The sequence below is a fragment of the Ylistrum balloti genome, unplaced genomic scaffold (genome assembly GCF_031769215.1).
Source record: "Ylistrum balloti isolate Yb309-2 unplaced genomic scaffold, AGI_CSIRO_Ybal_v1 Utg370246, whole genome shotgun sequence".
In the NCBI taxonomy this organism is placed as follows: domain Eukaryota; kingdom Metazoa; phylum Mollusca; class Bivalvia; order Pectinida; family Pectinidae; genus Ylistrum; species Ylistrum balloti.
Window position 1 is genome coordinate 457312 of NW_026782198.1, and position 14289 is coordinate 471600.

Consider the following 14289-nt stretch of genomic DNA (forward strand, 5'->3'; position numbering starts at 1 on the left):
TTCATAATAACCAGAAGCTTTATTTTAATTATTCTGTTAAGTATGGCACTGTTGTTTTAACACGAAATGATAAAAAAATCAGGGATTTTTATTGTTTTAAATTTTTTTTTTTTACTGGTGTGTAAAACTGTCATAAGCCAGCAGCCTCATCGAGTCAAACTTAGGCTTAAATATTTTAATTGTGTCTATGTTATTTCTCATTTCTCAGTCATGTTTCCTTTGTCAAGAATTTTTCCTCACTTTTTTACTGTCCTATCACTCCTTTCTATCTGAATATATACATTATTATTAATAAACTGAGGGGATGTGACTGAAAGATTTTTTTCCCTTTATTTCTGTTATTCATAGATTAAGTTATTTTAATTTATTTCTTATAAAATACTGAAGATCTGCTTTATAAAGTGGTCAAGATAGAATCATTATCGTAGGTTTAGTGTTGTAGTGTTTAGTGTATGATTATAATAGATAGATAGTTGGTATTGTAAATATAAAACGTAGTAAGCTATGATATATTTCAAAAGTGGCTCTTTGGAAAATATTCCAAAGATACTGATGGATTAAATATATTAAGTGTGGGTGGTTGTGTCGCTGTGAAGCTTAAGTCATAAGGTGGACAGCTTTCTACCTCTCTGGAAATACAGGTATTTAGCAGTATTGTGTTTTGTTGTGAAGTTGCTAGTATTTGAGAAAATGTATTGTCAGACAGAGCTACAGTGGCTTGCATTCATGGGTGTTTTTATGAAAGTATGTCTCAGCTTTTTAGCTGATTAAAACTATTATACTGAGTATTCATAAAGCAATTATTAATTCAATTCAATACTAGGTGTAATTTTGTTGTCAGGGATATCAGATAGGGACTTCTCTGTTTTGTTTTAAGACTTGTATAGTTTTAGTTTCATAGGAGTTTCTTGGTCGTATGAATGTTTATCATGAACCTAACCGATGTTGATTTGCATGATCTCAGTTGTAGTAGATAACATGCAATTCATGCTAGTATAGACAAGGATTTTGAGTGCAATATCAGTGTAGTTATGATAGGGTTAATTTTTTTATGTCCATATAGTCAATGATAATTTTTTGTAGGATATATAAATTGGTAATATAATGATAAAAATTCAAATTTTCAAAATTATGTTAAGTGGGGAGGGGGGTGTTGGGGGGAGATGATTTTGCCAAATGCAGCATTTGTGATGCCGAACCATAGGTACGTGGTATAGATCTCCAGTTCAGTTTGTGTAAGGATATGTACCACGACCCCATGATCAAATCATGCCTGTGATATAAAGGTAGTGCATCTTGGGTGTAAAATATGACTTGTTTAGAAAGATAGATACAGAAAACATCACCAATTAATTTATAGATAATTATCAAAAATATTTGTAGAAGAGATGATGAAATATCTGAGTGTTAATTTAGTGGTGTCATGTCGAGGCTGAAAATTAAAACATTGTGAGTCAGCCTGCTGCATTGATTGTGTTGTACTATTTATACACATGTGTATTATTTACATATCCCTCCAAACAACTAGAGAAGGGACATATTTAAAATCATATAGAGTGTAATAAATTTTTATCTAATCTAACCTTATTCTGGTTGTTGTTCTTTAAATAATGATTTAGCAGATTGAAGATTCTTGTTCTCTGCATGGTTCATTCAGACTTTTATATCATTCAAATATAATGATATATGGAAAAAAATTAATATTGCACAAACTTTGAAGATTAAAAACAGTATCCAAATCTATGTGTTAAGTCTTGAATGCATTTTAATTTGTCTTAATATTGAATATTAATATCTAAATTTCAATATTGAAAAGTCTGTATTGTCCATGTTTTGAGCGAACAAGCACTGAAAAACATCTTTGAGACAATGAGAATGTTATTAAGTAACAGATCAATTGACTCCATTAGATGTAATGGTCACAATTTTTGATAATTCACTGGTATGTAATTTGACATTTTCATGAAATATTAATTGGTAAATGCCAGTTCAAAGGTGAAGGTCACTTGGTTCAAGGTCAGTTGCTATCTGTTGTAATTGTGTTATACTATATCAAATGTGAACCAAGGACAAAGTAAAATTTTGAGATTTAAAAATTATTTTCACAGTGTCATGTTGACCAGAGTGTACTAAATGTAAAAGCAGCCTCTTCCTACCCTCCACCAATTAGGATACTTTCTATGAATTTTAAATCAGGAGGCAAAATAGCATTTAACTCTTGACAGTTCTGTCAAATAAAAAAACAAAACAAAACAAAATCTCATTAAAACAGAACAGTAAGGGGATTTCCATGAACAAATTTACATGGAGTTTTCAAGGCAAGGAATTTGCATTTGTTGGGCATAAAAAGCAGGATCCCACTGGTAGAACCTGTAAAAAATGGGTTTCAAAATTGAAACAAATTTTCAAAAGTCAGCTCCTTTAGTACTGACAAAGAGATTGTAACTTATTTCATTTGAAGATTCCTGGGTTTAGAAAGCTAAAATTTTTATATACAGGCTTGAAGATGTGGTTCTCTTTGGCAAGTTATTATAAATCTTTAGAATAAGACTACTTTATCATAATGTGATTTTTGCGTCATTCCTTATTGGATTTTGATCAAACCACACATAAAATCAACTATGATATCTTGGACAAGTTCAAATTTCGGGGCTGTTGGGTCAAGGTTAAGTACACTAACTTTTTCTGAAAATCATTGTCAGCGCATTTTCATCAGTTTCCACACTGTAATAACTTGAACAAGTTTGAGTTTCAGGGTTGTTGGGTCAAGGTCAATAAGTAGTTACTTACTACATGTATTGATAGAAAATCATGGACAGCACTCTAGCAGCTTCATTTGTTACAGGATTTTCATCACACCTCACACACTTACAAATGACCATAACTCATTGTTACACATTGGTGATGAAACTGAATAGACAGATTGCCATACTTATTTATTGCATTTCTAAAATCAGTTACAAACTAATTGCATACTTTCCTTTGTTGCCAAATGAACACCAAACAGCAGCATCATTATAAGTTATTACAGTGTAATAGCTTGTAGGGGTTGGTAGGGGACATATATTGCTGTAACATTGCTAAGTACAGTTAATGACAATGTCTGTTCCTGTCCTTTATCAATAACTTTTGAATTTCATAATGTTCACAATTCGTTCTTTAGTATTGTACTAATATGTTCGTGTGGGTCCTTTCATAACTGAACATGTTCAAAACAATCAGCTATTAATTTCCATTGTTTACAAATGTGAAATGTTTCAGTTTCAGTCCTGACAGATTCAATTCTAAATATCACTGAGTCTCTGACCTTTGGAAAATTATTTTCATCTTTGAATTTTTCATCTAAACTGTTAAAAGGATCTACGCAGATACCACATGCAATTTATTTATTAATATAACAGGTTTTACATCTCCAATTTCGTCATTTTGGCTTTTCAGCAAATGAGGCCACATTTCAATGTTTAGAGTTTTATATAGCTTATTAAATATGGCATTTTGTTGTTTGTCTGGAACTGCTTAGTTTATTCAACCAGATCTGGTTGGAGGGGCATTATTTGGGCAAGGACATTTTCAAATAAATAAAATGGTGACACAGACCCTAATGGAAATAGATGTATGGAACTAACATTGACAAAATATCAGTTTATAGAAACAAAAAGAATTGAACATTTTTTTTTTTTTTGTAATCAGTTCTGAATTCTGTATAAATTGAGAATGAGAATCTCCAAGAATGTGGTGGCAGCAAGAGGGGCTGGACCAGATATAGGGAACTTCTGAAATCCAACTCCTTCTTTCTGCCTCAGATGAAAGTATTTTAATCTAATTCTATATTAGTTTTTCCTGCCAACTGCTTGATCCAAATCAACTGAATTTCATATATTTACATTACCTAAATAATCCATGATAAACAGTAACATTATGATGTTATAAATAAGGATTAGGATATTTAGTTTTTTCTCTCACCTTCTTTATCATTAGATCACCACAGAAAATAAATAAATTTGAGATGATCTTCATCTGGCTCCAATGACACAGAAATTTCAACACTGGAAATACTCGGAAAAATTTGTATGCAGATTATGTATATGTTGAAATGTTTTTGAATCTTAAGACAATTTTTTTCTAATATTCTTATCTATTTTGAATTCTAATGGAATCCTGCATCTTTCTGAACCTTTACCAGTGGTAAATAGGATCCAGTCATTAATGATCATCAATAAATGGTGACTAAATAACTGTACATTAAACTTAGTTTTAGTGGAGTTATCACCATGTGTTAGTGTTTGCTCTCCAGGCAATTATTTCCTTCTTCGATTACATTTATCATATTTTGTACAAATATACATGTACATCTGTGAATACGGGAAAGTTGTTCACTGAAATAATGACTTACATATTTAAATCCATAGCGAAACAAAGGGAACCTGCATGTGAAATTTTAGAAAGATCCATCCAGTATCCGGTATCAAGAAATAGTGCAAACAAATTTTCAAAATCCAAGATAGCCACCTGTCAGCCATTTTCTTCTTCAGATCAGTCTTAAAATCGTAAGGTAACACTTAGGACCACATAGAACTTATATATAAAACATGCATCTAGTACTTTTCAAGGAATAGCAAAACAAGAATTGTTTACTGACAGATGACAGACCATGGATGTAGGGCAATTTGAATTTGACTGTTTTCATTAATGACCCTCCACCCATGGGTTTGAGGCCTGCCAGGGACAGTCGCTAGATACTGGCTGGAGGTTGATGGGTTTCCCTCCAGGAACTCTGGTACATCCTCATTGTGTCTGTTCCTAGGGCATAAAACAAAACACTATTTGGCCAAACTACTGACTCTTCTGAAGTTAATAAATTTCATTCCAATATTTCATTCTTCCCCTTCACTAATTACAGTATATTTCCAAGCCCCATCCTCCAGAAGCATTGTTACATGTGGTCTGGCCATATCTTTTACTGTCATTGACTCTTATCAATGACTTCTATCCATTTTGAATTTTGACCGTGATGGTTTTTTATGTACTTCCTGTAATATTGTTTATTTATGACAACACATCATTGTAACTACAGACATGTCAAATCATTTTTGCTGTTATTGCAGTTTTACGATGATTTGTCTTACCGGTAACTTAATTTCTTCCTACAAAAAGGAGTTAGTACTAATTGTTTTTAGTCCTGGTTCAGGCATTAGTGTACTGCTTCATAGGTGTTATTCTTATTGCTCTAGCAGTAAGCCTATACTTCACAATAAGCCCACATATACTCATCCTTATTTAGAAACATTAACAAATACAAAGTCCTGTTATCTATACACATGTACTTGACATTCTTAAGAAATTATCAGATGTATGAAAACTTACGAAATCTATTTCCATTTGCAACAGTGATAAAACATATTGCATGCTGGTGCAAGTGTTCTATGACTTTGCATAATTTCAGCCAATCAAACTTTATTATCAAGTTGCACAAGAACATACTACAATGTTTCATGAAAGATGTGGCATTTTTGACAGTGATTAGTGATTACTAGTTGTATGGAGTAAGACACAATGGAGTATGGCACCGGAGCATACCTTCATCAGTCTGTACTCACGTTTTGATATTCAAATGTAATAAAACAGACATGGCACTTTGCTTCAATCAATATGAATTATGGATCTCAAATAACTTTCCCATCTAATTTTGACATTTCTTGAATCACCTTTGATTTTCCTCAGTGGCCTCCTACCTTCAAAATTGAGGCCGTTATAATCACTTATGAATCCTAGAAGGACATAACAGTTGTATGATGCAGTTAAATTCATACATCAATTAAAGGTACTATTAATATGTGTCATCTTAATAACAATAATGCAAAGAGCGCAGAGGAACCAGTACACATTACCTTTGTCAAGGGATCAGCTTAAAACAGGGTAATAAAATAATATCTTATTGCTCACTCCTCAGAACAGCAAGATTTAATAGTGGGCTTATTACCAGGCATGGGCTTAGAGCACGATAAATACAGTATGACGATGTACTACAGACAAAGTCTGTGCAAAAAACACTGTAGAAACAGAGAACACAAGACGTATATATAGATATCTGTACTTTATTATTGCTCGACTGTAGTTGTCTGGTGTGGACAAGAGTACAGTTAATATCTGTAAACAATCAAGGTCATAACAAAGCTAGGGGGTGTGCTAAAGGTCAAAGTTCACGGGAGAGGTCATTCTAAGGTCACAGAAGAGGTGCATTGTATCCTGAACCCACAAACCCTAGAAACTCTTCTGCAAAATAGAAAGTGTGCAAAATTCTTATATACGATAATTGGTATATAATACACGTATATAATATATGTAATTTATAATTATATATAATTTTTTTTCTATAGATGATGTAAAGCAGGACAGATTTGCAAAATATATGATAATTATTTTACAGATCGCTGGCCTAGCTATTCAAAGGAGGTAGATAAAGTAATCCCCAAGATACTCGTGGGGGTGATTAGTTGATGTAGTTCTAATGCATTCGTCTTGTTATTGGCAACATGAATCAAAATATGTGAATCTATGATATCTTTATGTATCCATGAACACTAAACAAGAGTGAACTCAAGTGAGTACACAGGAAGAAAGAAACAATTAAAAAAAAACCAAAAAAAACACGCCATATTTCATGAAATTCAAAAATTTTAAAACACTTGAATAATTTGTGTAGTACTTAATTAACAAACAATGCTTCTAACTAATTATTATTTAACATTAAAATGGCCAAGAAAAAAAGGCAAACATTATAATGATGGTTAATTTTCTACTTTCATCATGACACTAGAGTTATATGTTTGGTGATCAGATTACAGTTTAATAAGAAAAATTTGGGTTTGAAAATTTTGGCTTGGCGTTGAAATAAATGTGCATCTTTGTGCATGAAACAATGAAATTCATGTAAAATGGAAAGGGTGAGACATGGGTCAAGTTCAAATACTCAAAAGAATTTTAAACTATGTTTGACAGTTACATAACATTCACTGGATCTACCAATGATAAATACTGTTGAAAAATACAGATTATGCAGAGAAAAGAAGCTGTTTGAAGACTTCAGTGTTGCCATGGTGTTGGAACTGAAAAATCATGAGAAACATCATCAGCAAGCTTAAAAAATATACCGTGAATCAACCCTTCATATACGGAGATCAGTCACTTTGTCAACCCTATATAAAGAGCACCAGTCAATCAAAACTGGCCCACTTTGTGTACAAAGCACTTTGTTTACAATATGAATTTAATTTCAACATGATACTTGTGACTTTCGTATGGCTGAAAATGTTTATTCTTATTAGAAAAATGAACAATTTGATGGGAAAAAAAATATTATGATAGAAAAAAAAATCATGATAGTTATTGCAGCTCCGCAGAAGAAGAGTTGACATTGGGCAAAAACACATTCTTTGGAACAAGTACATGTACAAATTGTACATGAAATATGAGAATCTCAAAAGTGCACACAAAAAAAAACATATACATGTATGAAACATATGGCCCCATTCCTTACTCTGAAGCTAAAACAACCTGTTCCCTGTCAAATTCTCAGAAAAATCAGAAGGAAGAGTACAAATTGTGTTTCTGAACACTTAATGTGAGCCTGTCACATACAGGATTTGCTATTTCTTTACCTGGCATATTGCCAATTTTGTCAGTGATCTAAAAATTTATGTGATAATTTCAACAACAATGAGAAATTGGCAACAACTGACAATTTCTAGACAGGTAAAGAAAATGGCAGAGAGTTAGTGATGAAAAGAATAAATAGACAATTTCTTTTCAGATTGAATAAAAAAAGTATTCTGAAAGTAGGAAACAGGTTTGTTTTTTTTTTTATTATTAAATTTTACAAGAAATAAAATTCCAGTCCAAAACCAACCTCAATGGCAGTCTTGTACTTTGAATGAAACTGACAAATCTGTTGAAATTTGACTTCAACTTTAACAAACAAGGTTGGGTCCTTTTAAAGTGAGACTCTGGCAATAATATATATCTCACTAGCAAATGCTGACTTGTACCCTAAACCAAAGCAGCCTTCTGACCCTGTTTACTACACTGAGAAAAAACAGGTCAGTCCAGGCTCGAAGAAAAATAACTACATTATAGTATATATTCATATGAGCAGTTTGTACAGATATCAGTATATTGCATTGTTGTAACTCCAAGAGTACAGCAGAAATAAAAATGCTTGTTGGCAGGGTGTTTTTCCTGATACAAACTGCAATAACCATTATCACAACCAAGCTAGTAAAATATTGATCTACTTAAAAATCCCCACACATTTCATTTTTACCAACCACAAAACTTCTGTTTGAATGTCATTTATCAAACAAAGGCTTGTTATTATCAAATTAAAATCATTTTCATTAATTTTCTTCTTGCTTAAATAGTTTTTAATGAAAAATTTGTAATGGTCTACCAGCCATCATGCTTCATTTACTCATAAATATAATTCTGATGAATGATTGGTAACATTTTGGAACACGTTCAAATAATATCCAATCAAATCAGTCAAATCATTCTGCCCTGGAATCTATTGAAAATCCCTGAAATTCACACTTGCTAAGCATTGTGACTTAACAAGCAAATAACATAATTAATTAAAAAAAAATATCATCAAGATTAATGTTATACAAAGCTTAAACTTTGAAAATCTAAATGAAGGAAACAAGATATTTACAATATTCTTTTAAATATAGCAAAAAGAACCTTTCTAATGTGAAATTGTAAAATTTGTAAACAAAATATTCACTAAACATAATACATGTATATGTAGTAACAATATAAGCCAAAAAAAAAAAAAAAAGTTACAACGACAGGCACTCAGTCACAAACAACAAACAATCCTCCCCACAAATGTCTACCCTTCTGTCCACCATATGTGCCAAACTCTATAATGTTGCTTATAAATTACTAAACAGGTTTGACAATATATATCAACTGACTTTGGACTTACAGTTAAGAAATGATATTTGATTACATTATTATCATCAAAACCAAGATGGCCCCCCATCCCCCACTTTTTTTTTGTTTGGTCATTTTCAAGAACATCTCGTGAGCTTAAAATTAAAATTGTCATCAATTTACAGTTTAAATTTCATCAACTAGTCGTAACTTTAGAATGCATAAAATTTGTAGAAAAAACTGATGAACACATTTTCTCTGACTGACATCAAATAGAAGACACTGACATATTTGAAGTTTTTCATTGATGACATCACCATATAATTGTAATTGTGACAATGATGTAACAAATGAAACCATGGCAATCTGCAGCAATTCACATCTATTCTTGAATTATAACAGGTTAATTAAAAACTTCAATTCACAAAACGTGTTTAGAGGTTATAAGCAGCGCACATTGACAAACCTTGAAATGTTTACCAAATTTATGCCATCACAATCATTTGACATGAGTAAATTTCTCATTGCTGTACAATTTTGAATTTTCAGTTATGGTGAACAGAATCGACAGAAATTTGTAGTTCTAATAATGTAAATTGTTGTCTCAGTAATAACATAGTGCCATTGATGAGGTTAGCAAGTCTAAACAATGGTAAATATATAGCCCTTTATACCAAATAATGGCAGACAGAAAACAGGGAACGATAAACAACAAAGGGAGGTCACTCTATGTAGTGTTGCTAAAAACAACCCTGGAGCCCATCTGATCCAAACTTCATCTTTTAAATGACAAAACATTTTATAGTTATTTTTTCATCTTCTTTTTGGTTAAAGACTGCAAAAATATTCTGTAATTCAGTAAGAGTTTTACAATTTCAAAAAAAAAACATGCATCAAGAAGTCTGCCATATGAAGATGAATTCTTTAAAGGACTGGGCTACGGGGTGGGAATGAGGGAGAGGGATGGGAAAGACTTCATTGTTAAGTAGTTGTTATATATAAACTTAGTTCTCTCAATAGCCACTTTCATCCTGCAATTGCTAAGCCTAATGTGATATTTCTCCTCAATATTGTTTTTGTGCACATTTCATATTTGTCAATTTTGAATGAGTTATATTCCATAATACTGATAGGTTTATATCCTGGAGAAATACTTCTTCAAAGGTTTTGGTTTTTTCAAACAAAATTTTCACATCCAATTACTAATTGATTTTTACTCCAGACAGAAAATTCTGTAAGAATAATTCTGATAACGAATTCCCTGAAACACTCGGAACAATATTCATGTCAAACTTTGATGAAATGTCTACTTTTTTTAAGTTTATACATGTATACTTTTAAAATATGTGTGTACGATTTTAATCAGATATTCTTACAATGTTCAAACTTTATACAAGTACTTGGGGAACGGAAAAAGCAAATTTCCAAATGTTACAAACACAAGTATAATATTTCACACTACTGCATTTAGCATACTACAAATAATATAAATGTTAATATGTATCCTGGAGACCCCCTCTGATGGAAATAGACTGTTCCATTTCAAATAGCAAGAACATTCTATTATGGAAATTTAGAGGTGACCAGGATGGCATGAGAGGTATAAAAGTTGAATAGTCCCATTAGACAAAACATCAATTATAAGTCAGATTAATCACGTCGATTATTACAATTTGCAAAAATTATTTGTAAAAACAGATCCAATTTATTTTTTTTTATTATTGGCCATCAAAAGTTTTAAAGTAGGGTAAAATGATGACAGTTTAATGATTACTTTAAAAAAAAAACATTTTCTTTTTGCTATCCCTTTATCTCTTGATACTTAATGACATGAAATAAATAGTTCAATATAAATTTTTCACAATTTTAAGTTGTAAGGTTATTTTTCTCTTTTTTAAAGAGTCACCCGTAAAATAATGGTCTATATTTAACATCCTTAAGATGTAATTGCTGGGAATTATTAAAGCACAATCAGGGGTAAGCAATGTCTGAGACAGAAATGAACGAGTACATGCTGGATTACAAAACAGGAAGACGGTTCATGTCATACAGAAAAAGGCGACAAAAACACTGAAATATACAAATAATATACCAAGTGTCTATAGGTAGATACAAATAAACCAACTCCTACAGCTAATGGTCTGTGGCCATCAGTAATCATGCATGTCGGTAAACTGGCCACCTTCAGCGGTCATTTCATAATTTTCTCCTCTATAGGAGCCCAGATTTTACAATGCAGTAAATCTGTCATACAGACAATGGTATTCCACAAACAATTCCAAAATGTGTTGGGTTTTTTTTTTATTATTTTTTTAGAGATTACTGCAAAGAATGGAATTTTTTCACATTTACTTAAACCAAATCTTTTCCTCTAAATTAAAACTGAAATTCATACGTGTCAAAAATATAGCTTTTATAATTCTAATCAGAATAAATCACATTTTCACATAAAGCTGATCTACCCAGGCTTCCATAACTCTCCTTGAAAAGAGTGAAAGATATTACCACATCAATGCCTGCTCATCACTAAATTCAAGGCCATATATGGTTGACAATACCGGTAATGTATGCCCATATATGATTATAACAACAAATACATCTCCATTTATGGCAACAATTACACTGATTGTCCTAATATGGATTTGATAAGGTATTCTTTGTCAATATATGGTCACATTTCCTAAAATTTTAAACCTTTCCATCTCTTTCTCCACCATCCTTTTTGTTTTGGTTTACCGCTGTTGTGTATGGCCACAAATCTACTGGGACTTGATGGTAACAGTTACTTAATAAAACACTGAGATTGGGTTACTTACTTGGGTATAAACATAAACAAACGAAAAAATAATAATAATAACAAAAAACATCATGCAACAATTGAGTAACATTTAAAAACTCAATCAAAATACAACTTGTTACTGATGACGAGGTTGGGGGGAAATGCACACAATCATTGTTAATATTTCTTAAACAATTCAACCTTGGTCACCATTATAGTCTGTGTAAATTGTTCAATATTTGTAATGCACCATTTTACAATATTAACTATAGTCACTTGCAAAAAGAAAGGGAAGAGGGGAAACATGCCATGTCTGCTAAAACATCCTTCAAGTGAATTCAAATGCTGCAGTGAACAGTCCATTCATATTGCTGTCATTCCATTTTTGAAAAAATGTTTCTTTCATCACACTAGCAGTGACTTTTCCTATCCTTGTGTTTCTCGGACATATTTTCTTTTCCTGCCGCTTGGATCAATGACAAGTTGACGCAGCTGTCTGCTCCTTCGGCCACCTGGGTGTCCTATATCAGCTTTTGACAAGTGTTCTCGATAGATGTAACAGCCAAACTTAGTGATTAGTAGGTGGAACAGCCAGGTCAGCCTGCTTGACTTTAATATCTTAACACCTAATCTGATTGGCTAGCTACCTCCGCTGCATCTGCACGACAAATAGGACAGGTTCTGTTTGTCTGAAAAAATGAAAAGGGAAGTTAAATAGTTATGTTGTAAGTGCTTTGTTGGCAGGCATTTCTTTTCTTTTTCAAATGCAGAATTTCAATTTCAAAATAAGTTTAAAAGAATTGAATTGAAAATCTTGAAATTTTACCGAAGCAAATGGAAAACATACCTTAAGCCACTTATCCACACATTTGGTATGGAATTCATGACTGCATGGTAATACACGGAGGAGCTGGCGATTCTCAAAATCACACATGCACACGACACAGGAAGTCTGATCCATGCCTGAGTGGTGCGTCTCCTTATTAAATCTGTAGGCGGGCAGCTGATCTATTTCAAGTTTAGTCAGCCCCTTGGGCTTTGCGTCTCCTAATCTCTCCGCAAGATTTAATAATGCCTCATAATTTTCTACCTCTGTTGCATCTTCTCGGAAATCCCGTCCAAATCTTGGCAATGGTGGATTACCCAACATGGCACTGAAATATTCACAAAAATTTTCATTAAGGTTCGTAATTCTAATTTTGAATCCTTTCTTGTGCTATGACACAATACCAAAATTTAAGTATGACTTCTAGATGAATTGCCTAAACAGGAAGTGTAATACTTACAGGAAGTGTAGCAGGAATCCTGGGTAGGGTGGTGGAGGTGGAGGTATGGAGCGTAATCTACCATTGCGGCCAGCTGTACGATGGCGTGCATAGTATCTGTGAAACGGTCCCTGTAACATAGTAGAATAAATTGAGCACAACTTTTAGCTAGCAGCATGCCTACATATAAAAATAACAAGGATTGACAAAATATGCAAAATATGCAGTAGTTTATTTCAAAGTTTCAAGCATTATGAACTAAAATGATGTTACTGATCCAGTTGATCAAATATTTATAACACCCATTTGCAAGTGGATGTGGATCAAATTCTAGGTTAAAGTACACATCATTTTGAAAATTTTCAGAGATAAAGGATATGGTTTGTTAGGAAGGTTGAGTATTGCTATGACAAACAGTTGGTGCTATTGGTTGGGTTGTCCAATTTCTCTTCTAATATGTAGTTGGTGTACTTACGTAGATGTCTTGAGGGGAGGGGTGGACCATGGGCTCCTGTAGGAGGACTGGAGGTGTGGCTGTGAAGGCTGTGGCCCCAGGGTGGTGCTGGTGTAGAGCTGCTTGAAGGGGATAGGCATGGCGGTGATCTGATATTAATTGGACTTCCTCCTCGTGACGCTGTAATAGACATGCGTTATTCAATAAATTCAGAAAACATTTATTATTGGAGATTGAGGTCTTAACTGTTGAAAAAAAAAAAAGGGGGGGGGGGAGAGGAGGAGTTAGGTGTTGTTCAATAAGAGTTCAATTTACTTTCATTTCTAATGACTTTTTTAAAATAAAACTGAATTTTTACATCAAACTAAAAATAAAGAAAACTAATATTTTACAAAATTTGATTACAGAACAGAGGTATGAATCCGTAAAATTGGTTTCAAGATCAAACATGAATGTTGAAACATTTCAAAATATTTTAACAATGTTGAAAATGCTGTTGGCCTTACCTGATGGGTGGAGCCGGTGAACTGTGGTGGTCGTGAGGCCAACTGATGCTGAGGTATATGACTGCTGGAGTGAGGAGGTTGAAACATGGGTGGTATCGAGCCTGGATGGATGGGGATTTGTTGTATGTTACAAGATGGGATCTGCTGCACCCCACAGGATGCAGGGATCTGGACATTACAGGCGGGGATGGACCATGTTGGCTGGCTGTTACATACAGGTAGGTGACCCGCAGCCGTGCACATTGTGATCTGGTGAGGGCCAGTACATACAGGGATTCCATAAGGAGCCATGGTCACCGGAGCCGACACAGGCACCTTTTTGAAAGAAAATCACCATATCTTGTACTGTTTTAC

At 33.2% G+C, this 14289-nt stretch overlaps 1 protein-coding gene across 2 annotated transcripts in view; it reads right to left on the bottom strand.

Moving 5' to 3' along the window:
* Positions 1 to 10686: 10686 nt before the first annotated feature.
* LOC132552383 (E3 ubiquitin-protein ligase RNF38-like) overlaps positions 10687 to 14289 on the bottom strand; it is a 36365-nt gene continuing 32762 nt past the window's right edge. For both annotated transcript variants that reach the window (XM_060216552.1, XM_060216553.1), the window contains 5 exons: positions 13936 to 14250; positions 13451 to 13609; positions 12997 to 13106; positions 12558 to 12864; positions 10687 to 12399 (listed from right to left, as the gene is read on the bottom strand). In XM_060216552.1, coding sequence (XP_060072535.1) covers positions 12337 to 12399; positions 12558 to 12864; positions 12997 to 13106; positions 13451 to 13609; positions 13936 to 14250 — 954 coding nt within the window. In that variant the 3' untranslated portion in view covers positions 10687 to 12336. The remainder of the gene's footprint in view (positions 12400 to 12557; positions 12865 to 12996; positions 13107 to 13450; positions 13610 to 13935; positions 14251 to 14289) is intronic.